This window comes from Periplaneta americana, unplaced genomic scaffold (assembly GCF_040183065.1).
Source record: "Periplaneta americana isolate PAMFEO1 unplaced genomic scaffold, P.americana_PAMFEO1_priV1 scaffold_26, whole genome shotgun sequence".
Taxonomy (NCBI): Eukaryota; Metazoa; Arthropoda; class Insecta; order Blattodea; family Blattidae; genus Periplaneta; species Periplaneta americana.
Window position 1 is genome coordinate 600780 of NW_027185507.1, and position 25738 is coordinate 626517.

General features: G+C 37.0%; 1 protein-coding gene across 1 annotated transcript in view; it reads right to left on the reverse strand.

The window, feature by feature from the left end:
• The window catches only part of LOC138693956 (uncharacterized), a 250879-nt gene that overhangs the window by 196379 nt on the left and 28762 nt on the right, over positions 1–25738 (reverse strand). The window contains exon 3 of the mRNA XM_069817684.1: positions 25105–25164. Coding sequence (XP_069673785.1) covers positions 25105–25164 — 60 coding nt within the window. The remainder of the gene's footprint in view (positions 1–25104; positions 25165–25738) is intronic.

Sequence of the window (25738 nt, forward strand, 5' to 3'; positions counted from 1 at the left end):
CATATTCCTTGGACCCGTGCAGTTGAACAACAGCCACGCAGCTGGTTACTGTTTTCGCCTTCCTTGAATAGCACAAGTGTTTAGGGCGCGCCGCTATCGTGCAGACGGTTGCAGGTTCGATTCCCGTGGTAGGCAATTTTTTTTAAGTATACGACAGTAATATTTATTGTCACAGCTCATGGACTTAATTTCACTTTACTAAAACAAAATGTGGCTTAATATTTGGCCTAAAAATGAAGATTTATTTGGAAGATGCATATATTATATATATATATATATATTAATATATTTTAAAAAAATACAAAAAATAATGAAATAAAATAGGCTACTGAACTACTAATATTTTGTCCAATAGCCTTCTGCTTCTCTGACAACTTCTGCTCGCCTATGCATGGAATCGACGAGCCTCCGAAAATAGTCAAGATCCTGAGCGATGTCCTCCCAGGCGTCAAGAACATGTTCCCAGAGCTCGTCACGATTCCCAGGTGGTCTGTCTGCAATCAGTTTGCGCGTCCTTCCTTTTAGTCGGCCCACGCAAATTCGATAATGTTCATATCAGGTGAAAGGGGAGGCAGAGCAATCTCTTCGATCTCTGGCCTCTCCGACAACTATCTCTGAACGCCCATCGATTTGTGTACTGCGTAATTATCCTGCAGGAGCAATAATGGTCCATCTGGATAACGTTCACGGGCGGAAGGGTAAAACACGTGCTGCGAAATATGAATAAACTGGTCCGTGCGCAGAGTCCCATCTATCCGCTGTAGCATTCCTGCTCCGTCTACAGACATCCACCCCAGAACTTGACGCTAATGCGCCCCTGCTTTGGGTTTGGAGCCACATAAGCACGACTGTGCCGTCGGCCAGTGTCGCGATAGACACGAACAGGTCCTGCATAACTAGTCGAGATCTTCCCCAGTCGACCCCATCCAGACTGCTAGCATATGCCAGGCGGTCTACGGCTTGCTCCTCTGAACTAGACAGCGTAGTCGAGAGTTAATACGCATGTCAATACGTATGTTAGCATACCATTACGATCTAAATATCGATTATGCTCATTTTAATGATATTCAAATAGGTAAAACAGGTAAAATGAAATGCAAAATGGGGTAAAGGATGAAACGGATTATATTCTGCTGCTGGAAACGTTATTTCTGAACCCAAAATCCCACACAACCATTACAAAAATTACACTAGTACATCCGAGCTATTCCATATGAAATCGATGAGTAAAAAATCTCGCATTTTTTATACTCTAATTTTTTTCCCTATTTATAGAAAGTGCTAAATATAGTACTATCGAAAGTCAAACGGTTTTCTTACTGTTCAGCGACAAATTTAGCGTATTTTAGAAAAACAAGCCTCTTTCAGCGCTCAGAACTCTGGAACCATTTACTGCAGAACATTGAACTAGAGCTCATTTTGAAGCTGACATTTGGTAGGTTGTGATAAGAAGTAATTCTTATTTTTATTGTATACAGAGAGACAGATAATCTTATTTTATTTACTTTTAGGCTTTTTGCCCATTTGCAAAAATGTAAAAAAAAAATATATTCAGAAGAAACCTTACATTATTAAGAGGGATTCGGCATTCTTTGCTTAGTGGTACGACAATAAGCTTCGAGGGTATTAAATAAATTATTTTCACAAGCCTGGACTTGAACGGCGCAGTACCGCACGCACTGGCCGAGTAATGAAGATAAGTGAGCGTTGGGAGGATGAGTCATGCCACTCTCTGAGACAACGGTGTGACATGTTTAGTCTCCAGTACGCGAGCAAAAGTAGCCAAGTTGCGTGTGCATTTTACAAGTGCAAGTGTTGTGACCCAGTATTTTCAAGTTTGTATTTATTAATATAAGTGTTCGTTAAGGCAATTTGTGAAACCATTACGGTAAGATAAAGTATTTCAAAACAATATCAATCAAATTATTCAGTTAAATGCGCGTCTTTCGTGAGCGCTTCCGTAATATAAACATTTTCTACATTGTAACAAAATTTATTTCACAGGTTGCTTAAAATGGAGGACAAATCTTACTCAGGTGACCGCTAATTCAGTCCCCTTCAACTTACGCGTCACAAAAGGGTTAATGTTAAAGGGCTTCGGAAAGTACCCTGTTTGATTGCAGAAAAATTTGGCGTACCTGAAAAGTACCAAAACATAGGCTAATTCGATTATGTACATATTGCAGATCGAAAGTAAATAAATCACATTCTTTAGATAACTCAGTTCAATCAAGAGAAGTCCTAGAAGAAAATGTTCGGCCAGCTTGTAGTGTTCAAAGTGTTCAAGTAGAGAGTAGTGGTAATAACAGCAACAGTAGTAATGAAGAATCGGGTAAGAGCGAAACGGAATGTGTTGACAAACAACCCTCACTACTTTAAACGAAACACTCACTGTGAATGGCGTGAGTCCGGTGAAAAAGAAGAAAAGGCTAAGGAGCTGGTGCCCAGATTCGAACGCGCACGCACAGTACAAGGGACTCTGTCGACACATGCCTGCATTTCTGTCTCCAAGTCAAAACTTGTGACAAAAACATATTCTTCTGCAGACGGGGGCGTGGAAGTCCTTTGCAAGAAATAGCAACATTTGGTGAGTAAATGTTTGGATGCAGTCTTCTTTCTTTCGTCATTTTACTCCTGTGTTTATGAAAACCTGTGATAAAACTAGCCCAGCTATGCGCTGCTAGACACTTCACGTGTTTGTCTCCTGACCTTGCTTCCCTCGGCTAGCTCCCGCCTCACAGTCGGCTGGTTAGCTCACGCGCGTACTATTTATTTTCTTTATTTGATATTTTCAATACCTTCTTATCAACGTTGCACCAGTAAAAAATATGTGTTTATTTGTACTTTCAATGCGGAATCTAACCATATATTTTAAAAATATTTTTTCGTCGGCAAAGGCGTCTTAATGAAGAAAAACCTAAATTTCTCCATTTCCATAAAAAAAAAGTAAGAAAAAACTGTTTACATGTCGATATAAACTTTAACTTCTCAGCATCAAAATAAACCATGATTTTGATCATTGGGTGAAAGGGTTTCGGAGCCACAACAGTTTAAATTTGCTAGTTTTATGAAAATACGATAAATTTAAATATTTTTAATTTAAACACTATGAAGTTCTGATTCCTCAAACTTTGCACAAAGCGTTGTATCACAGTTGTCAACGGACAGAAAAAGTTTCATTGTATTTAAATATTGCAAGGTCAATTTTCTCTATATTTCGGTCGATTTGAGATGGAATAGCCCATCCGTTATCAACACACGTTTTAATTAATATAAGGCATTGCAACACCTTGGTAACAAAGCCCTTTTCCAGTTGAGAGAACAATCCTCTGCTCTTACAAATATATTGTTTCAGACGCTGTTAGGTCGTAATACCAAGCTTAAAAATAGAATTAATTGAACAACTCCAGAGTGTGTTGCATGGCAATAACAGTTTCAATCATGCTTCTAAACACAACTTTGAAATTACTTCAGGAGCAAACGGCGTATAACTTATAATAATAATAATAATAATAATAATAATAATAATAATAATAATAATAATAATAATAAGCTAATCAGGCCTATTCATTAATAATAACAGAGCTGTATTCGGAAATGTAGCAGAGTTAAGTCAGTGATATTTATTTATAACGACGTGCAGCGAAGCGCACGGGTATGGCTAATATTGAAATAAAATGATAATTATATGTGGAAGAGAATCTTTTAATTGGATCCAATTAGTAACATTATTCTACATTTTCCTTTTCAGCATTCCAATATAAATCATATAAACGTATTATTTTCGTTTCCAACAGTTACAATCCAAAATTTGTAGCATAGCGCCTATAATTTGTCTATGTAACATATTTATATTACTAAATTAATTAAATACAACTTTCTTAAATACATTAAAATATATTCTTGCATACATGGAGCTGCAGATTTTTATTGCAACTTATTCCTATCAAATTAACGAAAAGATAATGCACCAATACACAAGTTGGCAGACATTGTATACGTTTATATTATGAAAGTCCACCGGAAAAATCCTCGAAGAATGGAAGTGGGACGAGTTTTACGAGTAACAATCTTTTTTGAAACAATAAAAATTAATCGCATACATAACTGACCATTCACCTCGGAAAAGGCGTAAACTATGTCATGCAAAAGTTTTAACATACTGTATAACACGCACCACTTTCTCCAGAATAATGGATGATGATGATGATGATGATGATGATGACAATGATGATTTGAAGTACGTGACGTTGTTGAACATGATGATAATTATGAAATTGTTTTGAAGGTGGAAAAGTGAACATGGTTTACGAATTTACAAAGCGCGTATATCTTAAACATGATAACATTAAGATACATGGATCATAATACATTTTGTGCTCACTAAGAGAAAGCTGAAAATAGGAAACACTCAAGAATGCTGGGTTTGCAGTCAAAGATCTGCCCTTGAGCAGAACACTATGAAAAATTAAATCTTAGGCATATAGCAATTACCGTAAACTGGGGTGACTTTGATAGGCTTTTTTTTTTTCTTTAATGTGATGCAGTTTAAAAGAAAATTGTGTTATAAAATGATAAAAAAAAATTCCAACACAGCGAAGTGATTGTCTAGATCACAGGTCTCCAAAAAGCTCTCGATGCTACCTGCCGAACACAGTGTGCTGTAAGGCTAGAGAAGGGGGAGAGACTCGTACCTCAACAGAAGGGAGCTATCAGTGGGGGATCACGCCAACGGTCTGTTTAAGTTTACAAATAATATCAAAAGAATAAGAAATATCATACGTTTGTGTATTATTTTGGTATACTATGAAGCTGGAGCCCCTTCTGTTGCTATTGACACAAGCCATTGCAAATTCAACCTCTTCTGTTCTATGGTGCCTTTCAGTGTCTGAAAAGATCTTCTCCAGTTGTATTTTGTAATTACATCTAGAAGACATTCAGACACAGTAAAATGTTCATTAACTCCTCGGATGAAAATGGCTAGGTGAGCTTTGTCATTTCTATCTGTGCTTTCGTCCAATGCAAGTGAGTAAGCTACAAACTGTTAATTGTGGTTTCGACTTCAGATTCAATTACATCTGCAATCTTGAAATTCCTTCTCTGATCTGTAGCCATAATTGGAAACATTTTAATTTTCTTCAACTTTGACTTTTTTATTTTAGTAACGTCCTGTATGCACTATTTTACAAATCCTGCTTCTGTAAAGGGCTTTATTGATTTCCAATATTCCAAGCTAGAACACAGCTAGCAAGAATCTTTTTCTGTTTAAGACTGAGGACACGTGTGTGATTTGTGTTTGTATTTTCTTGTTTTATATGTATCAACATATTTGTGGGCCTACGCATTTCACCCAAAATGAAACGAAAAACATATGTTTGTCATGCGGAGCTGAGTGTAAACGTATTGTAATATATTGATTATTATGTATAACCAAGTGAAACAGATAGCCCCAAAATAAATTATTTTCACATGTCCAACATGCCTGTAATTGTATGGTATTCTTTGTGAAGAGTCGAGTATTGCCGGCGCATGTTGAATTTTAACACACCCTTAAGAATTTTCGAACAAATTAAGCATTTCACATTCTCCCCACTAACTCAAAAAAAAAAAATCTCTTCCTATTGATCCTTGAATGTACTACGTCCATGATTAGAAGTCATTGTGAAAAGGTGGAACACGCCGACCAACACAATGATAATGGCAGTCCGCCACTGCTCTTTGTTTGCGCATAAACATTTGAGTACAGTACAGGTGGGGATGGGTGAGGCGGAGCGCGCTCATTACGTACTGGCTTCGGTTCCGTTCAGGGGCTTACTCGCGAGTACGCTTTTGGAGACGTCTGGTCTAGATTCTCTATAACCTGTTGAAATTTCAATAAAATGTAAGAAAATCTTAGAAAAAATAATTTATGGTAAATCAAATTCACCCCACTTTGATAGCCACTTAATAGCCAATGTGTCAGTCCCGCCCCACAGTACAGGCCATTCTCACACTGTAGCATGTTAGATCTGTGGGGTGACTTCGTATGTGAATATAAACAAGTTTATATAAACAGAATTTGTTTTACGGAGAATTAGCACTCTGAACCTCAACAATAACATAAATTGTAATACTTGAAATTCAGTCTATGCTGCCAAGTCTCAGATTGAAGTCTAGTTTTCTCTCACATCAATTTTATTTTCAAATTGCCTTTAAATCTATCACCACTTTGTTCGGCTTTTGGTTCTGCAAAATGAACCACATACCACATGGTGGTTGAAGATTTGTTGTGGTTCGTCACTTTTTCCAGGTACTTTATTCCTCTCCTGTAGAGTTAACTTCTTTCCAGAATCATCATTTAAGTTACTCTCACCGTAGTTAAAAATATGTGTTGAAGGCACATTTTCAAGTGTTTGCGTCAGTTTGGCGAAATATTCCCTGATAGAATCTTCGGAAACATTTGCCCTCGCATGCGGAATAATCTGTGAAACTCTCTGAGCAATCAGGGTTTGTGGCGTTTGATGAAGCCTCGGGTGCGGTCAGTGCTGGTGCATTGCTACTCAATTTTGATATATTCACTCGCTTTTTATCTAGATAAGATTTTGTGAAGTCTGCACATCAACCACCGGCAAAGAGAAACCCAATCGCCACACTTGACAATTTCATTGTCCTGACTAGACACACTTTTCTTCTGTCTCAGACAGTACAGAGTGGCCTCCTGGCTTACGAATATGCCTGCCATGAAGTTTGTTACGGAGTGTGCCATGTGCTATTTTGTATCTTTTAGATGCTTGTTTGATAGATTATTTATGTTCGCTTATTTTAATAGCATCCTCCAGATCATCACTACTGTAACTACGAGAACCTGGCTTCGGTGCAGATATATATGACATAATTCACTTTACTAACTTAACAGACTAATTGCATCGTAACGAGCAGAACCAAGCACGAGACATCCAATTCTGTCACCCAAGAAACAAACACAACATGAAAATTAATTACCTGCAGTTGTATCAAAGCCACCCCAGCAATGGAATCAAAGTCACCCCACATGAAATAAAAATCAATAAATGGTCCAATTTCTTTCAAAACATGAAGTGAAAATGGTCAGAAAGAAGTGTTAAAAAGTAATTAGCTTTTAAAGTATTATTATTAATATAAGAAGCTCGAGTTCAAAAAGTTTCTATCCTGTTGTTTTAAACAATAGTGTACATTTCACAATAACAATGGATTTGTAATACATCAATACACTGCAACAAAGTACATCATTTAAAACTAGTAGAATCAGCGATCCTAACCTCAACACACTTCGAAACTACACCAGAGCCTCTGAATGTATCGAAGTTACCTCGAGTTCGAAGCCGACGGTACCGCACATGACATAGAGAAGTGACACAACTAAAAACACGATAATATTGAGCTAACATTGTTGAAGGATGCAGAAGATTATGAAGCACAACTGGAGAAAACGACACATTTATACTTCCAACTTACCGATAGAGAACACTATTGTGTCACTTTTCTGTTTGACATGATTTGCACGCCGCGACTATGGGAAAGTGACATCTGAGTTCGTAGAGACTGATCCTGTGCCGAATAAATGACACTTTTTAGATTGTGACGTTATTTTCTGTGGAAATGAGCAGCCTTTTCCGTTCGTAGTAATCATAAGTAAAAAGCGACCTTTTAATTGCTAAGATTAAATATAGCTAATCTCCTTCTGTTCTTAGTATTATTTTTGTTATAACTAGGCTTCGTATTCCAGCTACCTATAAACTGGAAAGAAGTTGCCTAATTCGAAGTATATATGACGTCACAGCGTAGGTACAGGCACGTTCGTATACAAAATGGTTACGCATCCTCTGCCCTCTTCCTCTAGAAAGTCAAAATCGGGACGCAATCATAGTGAGCAATCTTATCGAACACTTCTTTAAATAACTACATCTTTGTGGCTAATTCAAGGTTCATTGTAGAGGTAAAATGCCTTAAGTGAGATGTTCAAGCGTGGAATATTGCAGGGCATAGTTGAGGATATTTGAACTAATATTTTCACTGTCAATATGCAGATAACACTATATATAAATTGTGTAAAATGAACGTCAAAGTGACAAAAATAGTGCACTGAAAGACAATGCTATACAGAACACAGAAAGTGCGTTGAACGTGATCAAAAGGACCAATACCATCACAGCTCAAAGTTATGGAGATAATAACTCGACGTTCAGTGTAGGCTCCCATGATGTTCAGTGCCAACATCCAATTAATAAATTAAATAATCTACATTTTAGAGAATTTCTAGAGAAATACATAGAAAATTAGTGGGTTTTCAGTGACGAGCGACATGCAGTATCCTTGTAAAACACGAAAAAATATCAGAAAATATAAATATATTGTACTATATCATGCACCAATAACATCATGTGCCATTGAAAGAATTTCTTACAATATAAAATCATTTCAAGTTCCGTAATTTACGAATGCACATTATTATTCACTGCAAAGATCATGACGAAAATGAACATCACTGCTGACGCGTGTATGTATGTATGTATGTATGTATGTATGTATGTATGTATGTATGTATGTATGTATGTATGCATTAACACTACAATTGGGTATACACCCAGTGGCAGTGATATATAATATACAATAATTACAATTACATGAAATAAAATAAAATAAACGTAAATCTGTAAATAGTAGATGCAATAAACCTAGGACTATAATTAATAACTATTCTATAATAACGCCTACGATAAGCAAAAGTAAATCTAACTTATAAGTACCCTACTTCTATTTCACCCAACTATTACCAATGTAAATAATTACATATCACCTTAATTAATTACATACGAACTTAATTACATATCATCTTAATTAATTACATATCACCTTAATTTATTTACATATATCATCTTAATTAATTATATATCAACTTAATTATTTTACATATCAACTTAATAATTACATATCAACTCAATTAATTATATATCAATTCAATTAAGCACATGACACAACTTAAATAATTACACTGCACCTCCAATTACATTTTCAGTCTAATCTTCTCAACCTTTCCTTAAATGTATTGATTTTAAGAGCACCACCCTGAAAGACTGCCGCAGGTAAGCTGTTCCAGTCTACTATTGTGCGGTTAACAAAGGAAAATTTTGCCACGTCCGTTCTTTGTTTTCTACATTTAAACTTCCTAATATGATCAGTCCTTCCTAAGTATGATGGTGTTGCTAATCTAGCATTGATATCGGTCCAAGCTTTGTGTCCCATTTGTGCCTTGAACAAAGCGGCGAGTCTGGTTTTTCGTCGCCTTGACTTGAGAGGTTCCCACCCTAAGTGTTTTACTATCTCCTCACCATGTCCCTTCCCCATTTTGACATATTTTGCTGCCTTGCGTTAGACCTTTTCTATTGAATCGATTTGGTTTTGTCTGTACGGATCCCAAGCTACTGCTCCATATTCCATAATTGGGCGAACAAGGGTTTTGCACGCTAATTCTTTTGACTTTCGGTTAGATTTCTTCAGAATACGCATAGAGAAATGCAGTGCTTTCCAGGCTTTCCTTGTGGTATTAGTGATTTGTTCCTCCCAACCCAGTTTGTTACTTAAATATATACCTAGGTATTTACAAGTGTTCACTTGTGGCACAGATGTACCATTCAGCTGATACCCGCTGTGTTTACTAGTATAGCTTCAGAATGTCTGCAGTTGACTGTACTCCACGAACACGCAGCGACGACCTGTTTGTTTACATCCTTATCCGTTGCATTACCTGTGTTCGGTGCACTCTATACCTGATGTGTCTTTAACTTCAGTCATTAGGTAGCTGGAATACGAGGCTTAGTTATAACATTCTTCTTTAATCAAACGACGTCACAAATGTACATTTTTAATTGTCACGTTTTGGATTTAATACTATAAATTATTCCGTAATGAAGTTAGGCTCAAAGCGTAAGTAAATTTTCAGGGCTTTTTTAAGTTGTGTAATTTCCTCGTTAGTGTTAAAGAGCAAATTTTCAGTTGACACTTTTATTGAAGGAGGTTATACAGCGTGATTCACGAGGAAAGGTAAAACATTTAGCATACGATATCTTAGGCAAGTTTGAGTAAAAAAGGGGCCTTTAGATAAATTCTATTTTCTTTTACAGTAAACACGAAAGGCCCCATCATAAATTTTTGTCAAATAGTTTGGTAAATATAGCATCTCTAGCGATAAGCAAAATCGCACTAGTTGTCGAACTGCAGTTATTTACATCTGTGGGAATAACGTGTCTAAACAAATTTATGTCCAACTTCTATAGTCCCGTCGCTCTAATTTCCGGCAGCCAATCGCGTTGCAGATCGGCTACATTTAAACGTGTGCGTCTTGTGGTTCGCTTATGAAGACGTCATTCATTTTTTAAGGCTCGATAAATACTTAATATAATCGCCCGCCATTTTGGCTCTTTCGTTGGCGTTCGCAGAAAGCACACGAAGACGTTATTTACCACTCAATTATTTTCTGAATTACAGTGCGTTTGATTTATTATCATAGGAGCTACGACATGATAATGTTTAACGGTGTGGCAAATAGATTCCTCGTATGGTAGCTCGGCAACGAAAGAACAAAAATGGCGAACGATACTACCTACCTAGACTTTATAGAGCCTTCACTTCCTAAGACGTAAGCAAAGAGGCGGAGTGACGCCGGGAATAACAGCGTCGCGACTATAGTACGAAATATCCTACATCATATCGTTTCATCTATTGTCCGTTTAAAACTTTAAAGGCGCTAATAGTAATATTGTTGGTCAATGTAATTTCGCTCTTATTTCGCAGAACCACATACATTTCGCATTTTGTACTCAATCTTACATTTTATGGCCGATTAGAAAATAGTCTACTAATATACATAACATGCTCTTAAGCATAAAATTATTTATTTTGACAACATTGGGACGCATTTCGCATTTATCGTTAGGTACTGCGAAACTCTATCATCTCTACTGATGGCTAAAATGTGAATGTTTTCATGTCGGTGGTGCAGACAGGGACTGCCACGCCATCAAAGAAGAAGGAAGCTACGATTCTTCAGGCAGTGCTTTGTTAGGGAAGACAAGGCGATGCAAGGACAAGTTGTTGAAGAGAATCATATGAATTTACTATGAGAGTTACGTAACAATGGAAATATTGATTAGAAAAATTATTCAAGAATCGATGGTGAAACATTCAACGTTTTACTGAACTTATAAAAGTCAAAATTACGAAACATAATATGATAGTGAGGGACTTAATAACTGTATCCTAAGATATTTGGCAACAGGACTCATAGGCCTATGAAGATAATCTGACTTCACATCCCACTTCCTTACTTGCAAATGGATTTTAAGGAACCCGCAGGTTCATTATCGCCCTCATATAAGCCCGCCATCGGTCCCTATCCTGTGCAAGATTAATTCACTCTCTATCATCATATCCCACCTCTCTCAAATCTATTTTAATGTTATCCACCCATATACGCCTCCCCAAAGGTCTTTTTCCTTCCGGTCTCCCAACTAACACTGCATATGCATTTCTGGATTCGCCCATACGTGCTACATGCCTTGCCCAACTCAAACGTCTGGATTTAATGTTCCTAATTATGTCAGGTGAAGAATACAATGCGTGCAGTTCTGCTTTGTGTAACTTTCTCCATTCACCTGTAACATCATCCCTCTTAGCCCCAAATATTTCCCTAAGAACCTTATTCTCAAACATCCTTGATCTCTGTTCCTCTCTCAAAGTGAAAGTTCAAGTTTCAGAACCATAGAGAACAACATGTAATATAATTCCATCTTTTAGATTTTTTGACAGCAGACTAGTTGACAAAAGCTTCTCAACCGAATAATAACAGGCATTTCCCATATTTATTCTCCGTTTAATTTCCTCCTTAGTGTCATTTATATTTGTTAATATTGCTCCAAGACAGTAGCAACTATTTTTGTATATAATCCTATAAATTCTTCCAATAACTTTTCTTTTGAGTTCATGACAAATAATTAATTATACAAAAACAATAACAACACCTGGCATAAGGGATATGCAATTAATTGCACAGCAAATACACTGCCGAGCAAAAAGAAAAAAAAAACGCAACACTTGAATAAATTGGAAATATCAAACTATATTAGAAATTATAACATTACTGTGTGCTTCTACGGACCTGTTTGTCTTAGGCAAGTATTAATTCATGTTTTGGAAGGAAAGTATACTCATTGGGTGGTTTGTGACACCCTCTTTGCCACTTCCAGTCCCTTAGTCTACATTTATTGCTGTGCCATTAAAATTTACAACCCTAAACAGAAGCAGCCAAAACAAAGCTACAACACTATTGTTTTCTTTTTATGCTTATAATGGAATTCTGTGATAATGAACTCAGTTTTAAACAATATTCACGAGAGTTAAGATGCCGTTAAGCCCCGAAAACACCACGAGAGTAGTCGTGTTGGTAGAGGATGACCACAGCTTACGTTATGTGGCTCAGGTGTTGCATACATGACCCCATAGCTCTTGAAGGGTATCTGGACCTTGGTGACGGACATTCCTTCCCAAAATGTCCCACAAATGATCAATTGGGTTAAGATCCGGACTGAGTGATGGCCATTGCATGAGTTGAAACCCTACTTCATTGAGGTACTGGAGGACATATCGCGCCACACGAGGACGTGTATTGTCTTCCAAGAGCACGAAATTGTCACCAATAAATGATGCAAAACGAAGAATATGTTGCCCAAGGATTTCTTTAGTGTAGCGATGGGCAGTAAGAAACTCACCCTCCACAAACACAAGGTCCATTCGTAGAGTAAAATTGATGCCTGCCCACATCATAACTTAACGGTTATGAAATGCTGTCCTTGATGAAAATTTGCATGGAGAGTACCTTTCTCCAGTTCTCCACTCTCTTTCTCTCCCATCTGGGGATCTGAGGCAGAATCGGGACTCATCTGAGAACAAAACTGTTCTCCACTATTTCTCAACTCATTCCTGATCTTTCTTTGCAAACTGTAAGCGAGTTTGACGATATTGTCTTGTAAGTTCTGAGCCAGGAGCAGGTCTTCTGGAAATCAGGCCAGCATCATGTAACCTCCTCCTCACAGTTCACTCACTGATATTCACACCTCGCACTTTTTCCAGTCGATTTCTGGCTTCGACCGCAGTGCTGTGGCGGTTACGCAGCACTTGAAGGCGCAAGAAGTTAATCTTTTCTTACCATATCCCGGTCTTCGAGAATATGAACAAAGTTCCCTTTACCTCTGCACTGTTCGTGAAACCGTCGACGGAGTTGTATGCAACACCTGAGCCACATAACGTAAGATGCTGCCATCCTCTAACAACGCCGCCACTGCTCTAGCAGCTTTCGTGGGTTTTAAAGACATCTTACCTCTCTTAAACGTTGTTTAAAACCGAGTTCAATATCACAGAATTCCATTATAAGCAAAAAAAGAAAACAAAAATGTTGTACATTTGTTTTAGCTGCTTGTGTTTAGGATTGTAAATTTTAATGTCACAGCAATAAATACAGACTATGGGACAGGAAGTGGCAGAGATGGGTCACAAACCGCCCAATGGGTACACATTTCTCCCAAAACATGAATTGACACAAAGAGGTCCACAGCAGCACACAGTGATGTTACAATTTGTATTATGGTGTGATCTTTCTAATTTATTCAAGTGTTGAGTTTTTTTTTTTTTTTGGCTCGTCAGTGTATTAGTCGGTGATTACAATCTCTGTACACGTTGCAATCTGTCGTTCGTTGTGCTGGTAGTGCGACAGATTTTATGTAATCTGCTATCTAATTCGACCGCGGGTTCAAGTTCTGGCCGGGGCAAATTACTTGGTTTAGGTTTCTTTCTCAACCAATCCAAGCAGAATTGCTATGTAACTTCCGGCGTTGCACCTGCCGTCATAATTACACTTCCCTGTTTCATCCTTTCCCAGGTTTCGGACTTGCTCCTATGGAGAGTCTGCTGCGGGCCGTGGATATGTGGTCACTCGTTGCTGGTGGTAGCGCTATGCTCTCCACTTGGCTCATGGTAACTCGTGGAGAGGCTTACGCAGAAAGGTACTGCCCGTGTCTTTCTTTGCGTGGCGAGACGCAGAGAGGGAGGGTGGGTACTGCCCTGCGTTCAACACATCGGCTTTTCAGTATTCCTTTCGTTAGCAAGATCAACCATCGACAAGCGAATGTATAGACTATTCCATCACAAAATAAATTATGTTCTTCTCATCAATTCTAAACACTAATACCAGTAGAGATTATCGACCTAATCGCGATCTAGGTTGTCGTGTGTACACATCCGTAAACTATTTTCTCTATGGCAGTATTTCTCGAACTTTTCTCACCGTGAAACGCCTTTTAACCTTAAGTGTAACGCGGAATCATTGTAATACGTACTTTATTAGTATTTAAAAATTAGCATCTCAATAATTTTATTCTATTCAGTACGACGAATGTGTTCGTTTTTTAAGCCTGTAATCTGCTTTTATTGCGGAAAGTTGTAGTCTCATTTATACTTCTGCATTTTGTCTGTTTCGGTATTTTGTTTTAATGGACATATACGCAGAGAATCCAGTGATGAAAGTGATAAGTATTATTTTCCGTTTCAGATGACCATTATTCGCATATTATTGGCATAACATTATTATTATTATTATTATTATTATTATTATTATTATTATTATTATTATTATTATCATCATCATCATCATCGCTGATGTTTCATGTTATTATTGATTCATATTTTCGTAAATTTTTATATATTTTTCTAGTATCCACTAAGTATAAAATAAAATTAAAACCACGGAATCCTGGCAATATAGGCCTACTTTGAGAAACGCTCTTCTATGGCAATTCAGAGTTGTTTAGACTGAACGAAGAGTGGCCTACCTAGTATGTACAGTACATACAGTTTCGTAATTGCCATCAGAGATACTAGCGATAGTGGTGATCACTTCAGTATTATAAACAGTGAGTGGCAGAGGGTAACGTGCCCCGCGCCACCTGAGAGGGGTGGCTGTAGGCGCTAGGGAGTTCTCGGCTCAGGAAGTGAGACACGTGGAACGCGCCATGCAGGAGGTCGCACATCATTCCCTCCGCATAGTAAAATGGGCCCACCCGACCGGCCTCCGTGCGAGGAAGTTCCAGTCCGTGAAGGGGAAATAACAGAATAGAACTTACATCTGTATAATTTACACAAAGCATGCACACAAGTTGTCAGACTTTCTGTTATGAAACTTACGGCTTCTATTTTGGAAAAAGCTAGTCAAACAATTTATCTTGCGGAACAATTAGTGCTCTGAGAAACCTCCACGATGAAATATATGTTTACTAACAAAACAGTATATTGAAGAATTTTTAAAATGGACAACATTTGACAGGGAAACGGGTCACCTTCACTGAAGTTGTGAACGATGATGATGATGATAATGACGGAGATAATAGTAATGATTACTGATGAAATATCTTATAAAGTTGAAAAATGGACATAGGCCTACTTAACGAATTTACAGTGCACTGCTCAAGCACATATTGTGCCAACACATATAAAATTAATTCCTGCGAAGATATTGTTTGTTTGCAATATTACGCATAAAATGTGTGTCTTTCTTTTAGCCTTTATTTTTATACTTATAGGCAAGGACATACGTTATCAATATTCTATTCCCACTTGCCTCTTCATCAAACCAAATTCATTTAAAACATGTTCGAATGAGAGATTGCAACTGAAGACTTTCTGCGCCATTGGATGGTTATGGAGGAGACAACAAAGCATATTACGTATTGTGTCAAATTCCTTAAAGGCAAGGATATAATTAAAAATTATATCAGCATGTTAGTTGTAAAAGTTAAATCTATTTTTAAATCTATCCTTCAATAAATTCTTTGCATATGAACGCCAGAGATATAAATATTATACAGGAGTGGGAAAGGCGATGTTCAGTCAGTTTCGGTGGGATTGGGGAGGAGTGGACGATTTCCCGGAGTTACGAGAAAGAAACGAGGAGCAGACTAGTAAGGGGAAGGGACTGCATGGCTGAGCCTGCCGCACGCTATCGCATTGCAAACTTAAAGTGTACAGTTATCTAATTCAGCAGGCATGGTAAATTACATTCGCTCTTAAATATAATACTCATAAGGAACATTTAATATTCTGAGGTTTCCTTCTTGTATCTTACTTTACAAAGGATAACGTTTCTAAGTAATCTTCTTCACATTTCTGATGTAGGGTAAACTAGGGTCTGTTGGACACTCTGTACGTTAACGTGTTACCTCGCCACTTGTGGGCACCACATTCTGCTAGAAGTCAATGACGGAAGTAGGCACGAGTGGGGCTTCTAGCAGAATGTGGAGAGGTAACACGTTAAAGTTCAGAGTGTCCAACATGCCCGACTGTCCAACAGACCCCAGTTTACCCTATTCAGATTAAGCGATTTTTCAAAGTTTCATAGTAGTATTTCACAACGTAACTAGTTTACTATTAAGATCTGTGTACTGAACTACGGGGCAAATGCAGTGCGCAGCGAAGTAACTGCAATTATGTTGGCAGCATCCAAAGACGTTTTACAGTTTAACCCAGACCATTGAGCTCTATATCAAATGGAGGAAACACCGAATGTTCAATTGCCGTGCCACTAGGTTCGCGCGTCGCCATGTTAGTGAGGGAATCTCTCTCTCTTTCTAACACAGTTGCTACAATGATGTTACCTCCCAAGTGCGTGTATGCATATTGAAATTATTTATATTGTGGGTTAACTTGAACTATTTCTTTCAATTTAATACGAGCTATGAATTCCATAGACTTGTACATAAACATCATAAATGAAATTAAGTGTATAATGTGCTCTACATTACGTCGAGCTTAAAAAAATACATACCGTACCAATATAAAAATACGAAAACCGAAGACAAATGCAGTATATACTGTAAAAGAAATCTCTTGCTTTATCTAGGCCACATATTTACATGCACTACTCTCGACCAGGATAAATATGGGTTAGGAATAGTAAACATTAAATTAAAATAAAAGTTAAATACGATATAAGAAAAGTGCACAATTATATTTATGGAGTTTTAAACATATACTGTACTGTAGTACTGGCAGTAAACCGAAACATATATTTTGAACTAGAAAGATTTATTCGCCATTAAAATTATATAATTTTTTGGTTTGCCACAAGTTTAATTAACTTATACCCAATATAAAATAATGTAACTAAATTTACCGATGTTTTAGGTACCGGTATCTATACTTCGACCCCAGAATATAAAAACCTGTTACCGATATACTTAATTGTATGTTTTATAAGAGCTGAGTTTCCTTTAAAATTTATACTCTTGTTAACAGAATTACACTAAAGTAAAAAAAGCCAAGTATAAGCATAATAAATACTAAATAACGATAAACAAACACTAGAAGAAAAATTCATTACATCAGTTTATCAAAATAACAACACACACAAAATATTACATCATACGGTACCGCACCAAAAGATTAATAGGCCTACGTAGTTAAATATGAAATATATAAACATTATATAGGAACAGCTGCGAACTTCTGCCTAAGCAAACTAGACAGCTGTCTAGGGCTCTAACTTCGAGGGGGTCGCGGCCAGGAATAATAATAATAATAATAATAATAATAATAATAATAATAATAATAATAATAACAATAATAATAATAATAACAATAATAATAACAATAATAATAATAACAATAATAATAATAATAATAATAATAATAATAATAATAATGATAAGTGTTATTTTCTGTGGCAAACTTTCGCGTGGCAATAAATTTTGTTATAAATTGTTTAATCAACTGTTCGAAGACAGGTTTGAACCTCATAGGTGACACCAATGAGGCATCACTCATGAAGCAACCAAGCCCCGTTAATTCGCACCCTGTTTACAGTAATGAATCCTAGTGCGTTTTGCCATTGCGTTCTGTCAGCATTGCTTTTCGTCCGCTATTGCCACGACCGCAAGATGTGCAAGACGAAGCTAAAGTTCTCACTCCGTTACTGAAATATTTCAGGAAGCCCATTGTGCGGATGATGAATTATGCACGTACAGCATGCATAGGCTTCATCCACGAGGACTACTGACAGCATAGGCTAACATCTTTAATTATCTGCAGGAATGCTGGTGATCACGTGTAGTTATCTATTTATAGGTCTATTTGTTTTGCTCGTCATTCTTCAGCTTATGTTTGGTTGTTCCTATGACACGCAGTAATAAATCCTGGTGTCTTTACGATTGCGTTCTATCAGCATTGCTTTTCGTTATGACCTCAAGATGGCGGCAAGAGATCGCTCATATCTTCTGGCACTGCGGAAACTTGGTAGCATCAGTCGGGCCGGGTCGTTGCCACACTCTTGAGCGGGGTGTGAGGGCTGGCTAGTTAACCCAAATTAAATGTACAAGCAATCCATGTTGAAACAAATAGCTGTGTTAGGACCAATTCAGGGACCAAGTTACGGAGTGGCAACATTTGAAACAAAGCTATATTGATGAAAATGTATTGAAATAGAAGTTAGCCAGCAAAATTTATCTTCATATGTAACACACAAGTATATAAATGCTATAAAGTTAATTATTGCCATATGGTATCTATAGGTAAGAAAGGGTTAACGGCATCAGACGGGGTGCACTGCAGTCTGATTGCGAGTGAGCGGTGGCTAAAGACTGCTGGTGACAATGCTTTCTAATGAAGAAAGAGCCTTTTTGGTCAATACGTTCTTCGCCAAAGGTGAGAAGTTTACGGAAAATGTGAAACAGAATTTTTGTATGCGTTTTCCTAATTCAAAATCACGATTATGTACGGATTTGATCAATAAGTTCCATGGAACCGGGTCAGACTTGGATGTACCAAGAAGTGCCAGGCCTAACAATAGAAAAACTTGATGAAATCTCGGATAGCTATAATGTTGCGGAGTCCTACAAAAACAACGCGCAAATTAGCACAAGAGGCCGGAATCTCTAAGTGGACAGCACAAAAAAGCTGCAAGAAGCGAACTTCAATAAAATTGTACCCCTATAAAATTATAGTGGTTCATGAATTAAAAGAAAGTGATTAGGAAAAGATTACCCACTGGGGTGCGGCAAAATCTGCGGTATATAGTAATAATAATCTTTAACAATCAATGAACATAAGCCGAATATAATTAATTATGTGCAGTCGATTACGCAAGGAAAATTAGTAAAAGTGTTTGCAAATTAGTGTAAGAGAGTCGAACTGTGCCTTCAAGAACGAGGAAGATACTTCCAGCATCTGTTATGATTGTGGTGAGTGTACAGTTTACGTTTTCTCACATAACAGCAATTGAGTACATTCCGCGGTCTGCAGTGTGGAGGGACTTCCTGTATTAACCACGAGAAATTGTATTTTACTCCTGAAGCCGTTATGTTCGGTTAATAGTCTACACCGAAATAATAAGAAGCAAGATTTTATTAATATTCAAACGTTATATAGGGTGCCGTCGTTCATTTGATGTATTTAGATAATTCATTCGTTAATTTCATAAGGTATTTAGATCATTAAAGTTGCTCAAAGTGTATTTTTAAATTTCATTGTAATGATTTCTTCGTATAAGAAAGCAGCACAATCCTACTGCAGTCAGATGAACCTCGTCAGCTTCCTTGCGTGACAATCATAGATTATTTTAGGTGGATCTTCCTCATCCATTACCACAGGTTTCAACGGACTGCAGTGCCGGATTTTTAATATGTGATCTTAAATTAGTTATCTTAGTCACTTATAACTGACGTGTCTTAGATTAGAAGTTTACATTTGGTCTTGGCTGGGCTAGTTTCTTCAAAGTATTCCCAGATCCATGATCGTTTTCTTGGTTTCATATGTGAAGTACTAGTTCATTAAAATTTATGAAATGAGTGAAAATAACCACATACAACTCAAAAAATATTCATGCAGTTCTTTTCAAAAACTAAATTATGTTTATGGTAAAATTATTATGATTATGCCTTTAAATTTATCACAATTAAAATATATCTCCAAATAATACTTCTCCCTTGAAATATTTATAGTAAAATGTTAATAAAGGAATAAGTTGGGTTCGCTTTGGTTAAGTACGCCGTCCAGTTCGACAACAGGACTAAGCAAGAGAGCCTTGTAACGAACACACAGTTGCTTATGAACTGCGGAAATCTCTTGGAGCAGGGATGTCGAACAGCGCTCTCATTAGTACTGTTTGCTGCCTGAGCTGAACGAAGTCAGCCTGCCCTGCTGTAGCAGCGGCTGGAACGGATATCAACGACGTTTCAATAGTGTGTGGATAGATAAGTATTTATTTATCTGAAAGGACGGAAGTCACATTGCTCTGTATATAGAAAGGAACCTGGATGGTATAAGCCATCATAATATTAATTCAACAAATGCCGAAGCTTATGGACCAGAGAAATTAACCGGCTCCGTTCGTGAAAAGGCTGTAGAGGAATTAAATCGAAATTAAATTCAGAAAACCGTCCATCATCATCGGGTGTTAGTAGAACAAACATTGTTCGTGCTAACCACAAAATTTGTGAAAAATTGCAACGGCTTCAAAGCCATTTACTGAAGGAGAACTTGTGAAAGACTGTCGCGAACTGTTGCAAAAGAAATGTGTCCGGAAACCGTTAAAGCTTTTAAATCTGTAAGTTTGTCCCACAATATTGTTGCAGAGCGCATGCGAGAAATGGGATGTGGATGGTAGATGGGAGATAACTTGGAGGGACAATTGATAGCAAAAATAAAAACTGTTACTTGTTGCTCACTAGGTCTTGATGAACGGATCGCAAAGGTACGACGAAGCTTGTTATATTCATAAGGGGTGTCTATTCAGATTTCAATGTTAAAGAAGATCTTGTCGATGTCGTTTCACTAAAGGATCGAATTTGAGGAAACGATATTTTTTAATCTGTACCAAACTATTAGTATTACCACTGCCAAGTCAGACGGCTTAGTCTGGTAATGCTGGAAAAGTTCTTCCATCTTCGCAGTGAAATGAAGACAGTCTCAGAAACTCACAATTAACCAATTCCAGAACTGTCAAGTGAGGAATGCATTTGTGATTTGGCAGTTTTAACGGATTTGACTTCGTATCTCAATTTCCTGAATATAAACTTACAAGGTAAGGACAGACTCATAATTAACGTGATACATGATCTCAAGGTTTTCATGGACAAGCTTAAAATGTGGATTAACCAAATTTATAAGGAGGAATTGCATCATTTTGCATGTTTACAAAAAGTGTTTTTTCTATCACTAACGAACAACATTCATGAAATGAGCCACTAGATAAAACATCATCATCATCATCATCAACCACAGGGATTAGGCCTATTGGCCTGTTCCGTCTTCAAAGTTTATGTCGTCTATCCATCTTGTTCTTGGTCTACCAACATTTCTGTGTCCTCTTGGTTCATAGTTCAGTATTACTTTAGGTAACCGGTCGTCATTCATTCTTCTTATATGTTGGTACCAATTATGTTTTTGTTGTTGTATTTTCTCAGTCAAATTAAACATATTTAGTTGTTCTCGTATATTTTTGTTCTTTTGATGATCTAAAAGAGTGAGACCAGCAACACTTCGAAGGAATTTCATTTCGCTGGATTCAATTTTCTTTTTAGTTGTTCGGTTTATAGACCAATTTTCTGAACCATAGGTTAATAGTGGGACAGCTAACGTTGTATAAAATTTTAGTTGTGTTGAACGTTGTGTTTTATTTTTTAAGGTCCTTCGTATTGTTCCACACATCTGTTGAAATTTACTCATTTTATTTTTGACGTCTTGTTCTTTTACGTATGATATATTGCAGCCTAAATAGTTAAAGGAGGATACCTGTTCTATGATTTCATGATTTAAAACTATTTTACATCTTCTGTGATCAACTCCTTCAAATGCCATTGTTTTTGTTTTATGATTAGAAATTTTAAGATTATATTTTTCCATTATTAATTGTAGTTGATAAGCTGCCACCTGTAAGTCATCCTCCGATTCTGCCATCAAGATCTGATCGTCAGCAAAAAGCATGGACTTCAATAATGTCGTGCCTATATTTATGCCGGTTGTTATTTTATTCTGCCATTCTTCTGTGGCTTTATCTATGTATATATTGAATAATGTTGGAGATAAAGGGCAGTCTTGTTTAACACCCTGATTTACAATTATTGTATCACTCGTTTTGTTTCCTATTCTTACTGATATTCTTGTCTCGTATAAGCTTTTAACTGTTTTCACTAGGTGTGTTGGATATCCTTCTTTGGACAGTATATTCCATAATTTATTTCTTAAAACCTTGTCAAAGGCTTTTTCGTAATCCACGAACATTATGTATGTAGGGAGATTAAATTCTCTTCTTTTCTGGATTATTTGTTGCATCACAAACACACAATCGGCACAAGACCGTCCTTTCCTAAATCCACATTGTATTTCGTCTAATTTTGTTTCACTAATGGTGTTCAAACGGCGAGTAATTATTTTAGCGTAGAGTTTGTAAGTGGAGTTCAATAGACTAATGCCTCGATAATTGTTGGGATTTCCGCGGTCACCTTTTTTATATATTGGTATTACTATTGCTTTTGTCCATTCTTCTGGTATTTTATATGTTATCCAACAGATGTTTAATATATTCAGTAAGCGTTGTTTTATTCCCACTGGGGCATATTTCAAAAGTTCTATGTTCAGATCGTCGCTACCTGGAGATTTATTATTAGAGAAAGACTGTAGAATTTGTTCCATTTCTTCATATTCTATAAGATCAATATCACTTACAGGTACAGAAGTATCTTTGTCGACATGTAAATTTTCCTCATAATGTTGGGTTGTCCATAATTCTTTAAAATACCGAAGCCAATCTTCTGTCCTTACATTATTCAGTGCTACTGTGTCTCTCTCTTCTTTATTTAAATGTTTTAAAGCCTTATATGCCATAGTCTGTGCCCCATGTATATCATACTCTATATTACTTATGTAATTATCCCAACTTTGTCTGCTTAATTTTCGTGTTTCTCTTTTAACTATAGCGCATCTATATTTATATTCTGCTCTATCTGCTTCTGATTTCGTTTGGAGAAACTTTAAGTATGCTTTCCGTTTTTCTTCTATAATATGTTTCGTCTCTTCACTCCATATTTTAATACCTCTTTTACTTCTTCTTTTGTATCTTTTCCCCAAGGACTCATATGCTGCTTTCTCAATTACGCTTTTTAAGTCTTCCCATTCTTGGTTTACATCCATACTTAAGGCTCTATGGTCAATATAATTTTCCAATCTCTTACAGTACAATTTCCTTATACTGTCTTGTCTTAATAGATGTACTTTGTAGCAGCTCTGTGTTAATTTGGGTGTAGCGCTCTTTTTACTTTTTTGCCATCTTGGTGGAATTCTAATTTTAGACGTTACTAAATAGTGGTCGGACTGTACGTCTGCACCTCTATATGCGCGAGTATCCAGAACAGTATGTTTCATTTTCTTGTTTACGAGTATATAGTCTATTAGCGACCTATATCCTCTGGCTGCCCAGGTATACTTGTGAACTTCCTTGTGCTTAAAAAAGGTATTTGTCACTTTCAAGTCATTAAATATAGCAAAGTTACGTAGTGACTTGCCATTTTCGTTTAATACATTTTCACCAAATGATCCTAGTATGTCTCCTATGGGTTCTTTACCTACCCTAGCGTTGAAGTCGCCGCATATCATTATTTTATCGTTTTTATTGATTTTATTTAGATGCTTCTGTAATGTTTCATAGAATTCTTGACTTAGTTCTTTTCTTCCTTCCTCAGGGGCATATATACTAAAAATCGTTAGGTATCCTCTTGTAGTTTTTAATCTTATATACATCATTCGGTCACTGATGAAATTATAACTTTGTATTCTTGCTTTTAGACTTTGCTTAATTAAGATTCCAACTCCCGATGATGCCCTTTGCTTCACTTGTACACCTGAGTAATATAGAGCATAATCTTTCAAATCGATGCTTCCTTTGAGTTTCTTTTTAGTCTCCGTTATGGCTGCAATATCTATATCTAAGTTTTTAAGTTCATTATTAAGTTCTACTTCTTTGTGAGCTAGTCCACGTACGTTCCATGTAGAGATTTTCAATATTTGGTTACCCTTTATTCGTTTGACCGTTTTCTTAGCATTAGTCGTCATCTTGTTTTCAGTCCGGCTGTTACTTTGAAGATTCTCAGTAATAAAGATGTCCCCTGGCCTCGTTACGAGCGATGCGCAGGGTAAGACTGGTGGTAGGGCTGCTACCTTAATGTTTCCAGCCAAACATCGCTGTGTACCAACCCCTACAGCGAGGGTTGCTCCTTCCGCTCCTCAAACCGAACTAAGGTAAAATTCCCATGTCGTCCTGGTGACCGTTGGAGTCTTCACACGTTACCCTGTGCAGGGGGTCTCATTATACCCTGAGACACTGAGTCCCCGACAGAACTTAGCCACCATTAAGGTGCCCACCCCCGCGACTTGGACGCGTCTGTCGAGAATTATCCATGTGTGTACAGTTATGACAACTGTCTGCCCTGTTCACCATGGACCGGGTTAGTAGCCTTGTATAAGACCAACATTATTATTATTATTATTATTATTATTATTATTATTATTATTATTATTATTATTATTATTATGCATCCTTCTGTAGGCCTACATTCTTTGTTCATCAGACTTCATCAAGTGCAAATCTAAAATGAGCTCCTAATCAATTAGTAAGATGCATAAAAGTTACCAGCCGCCGCACTAGTGGTTTCGCTTTTGTTTACGACCATTCGCCCGGTCTGCCTGCTATCTGTGTTCAACCTTTGCACGGTAAGAGAGGAATGAAGCCTCAGTTCACAGCTCGAGAGCGCTGTTCGACATCCCTGTCTCCGAGGAAAAACGATGCAGGTGAATTCCCAGTCCCCATACCTGTAAGCAACTTGAATTAATAATAATAATAATAATAATAATAATAATAATAATAATTCTTTATTTATACCGGCTGAGTTAAGGCCATAGGGCCTTCTCTTACACTCTACCAGATCACAAAGTATATAAGCAGTTAGCATTTAACAAAAACTTAACCTAACCTATGTGCATTGAAGAATTACTCACCCGCTCCCATTTACTCAGATTACTGGTTCGGCTGCTGTGCAACCTCGTGGAGGATGATTCCTATAAAAAGAAAATAAAAATGTCATAATTTACGCTTTAAAAATATGACTGTACTAAATATTCCACTGCTTTTTACTATTCTTCATAGCATATATTAAGGTGTAGTGAACTTTTCAGTATAACTCCATTCCTCACAGTGTCAGCCCCTCACTCGATTGACGTATTCTGGTAAAATGCTGGCAGAAAGGTTATTAATAATTTCAAATCTCCAACATGTTCCAAACAGAAAAATTCTGATAAAGACAATCTAGATATTATAACTAGCCTGTATGTACAGTGTCCCTGGAAAAGAATGAGACGATTGAATATTCCTAAGTCTCAGATGTAAAACACTGCGCATGATCGGAGACCAGAGCACTGATACACAAGATAACGAATATTGAGTTACTTAGATTCAAGCTATAGGTTTGTTACTAGCATCGTTCCGAAATTCACTTCAAAAACTGCAAAAAAATATGATAATATTACGTAAATGAAAGATAAATATATACATAAATCGTGTAGTTAAATCGACAATAGACTTTCATGACTAGATCGACACTCCGCACAGAAAGGAAAGCTTTCGTGTCGTTTC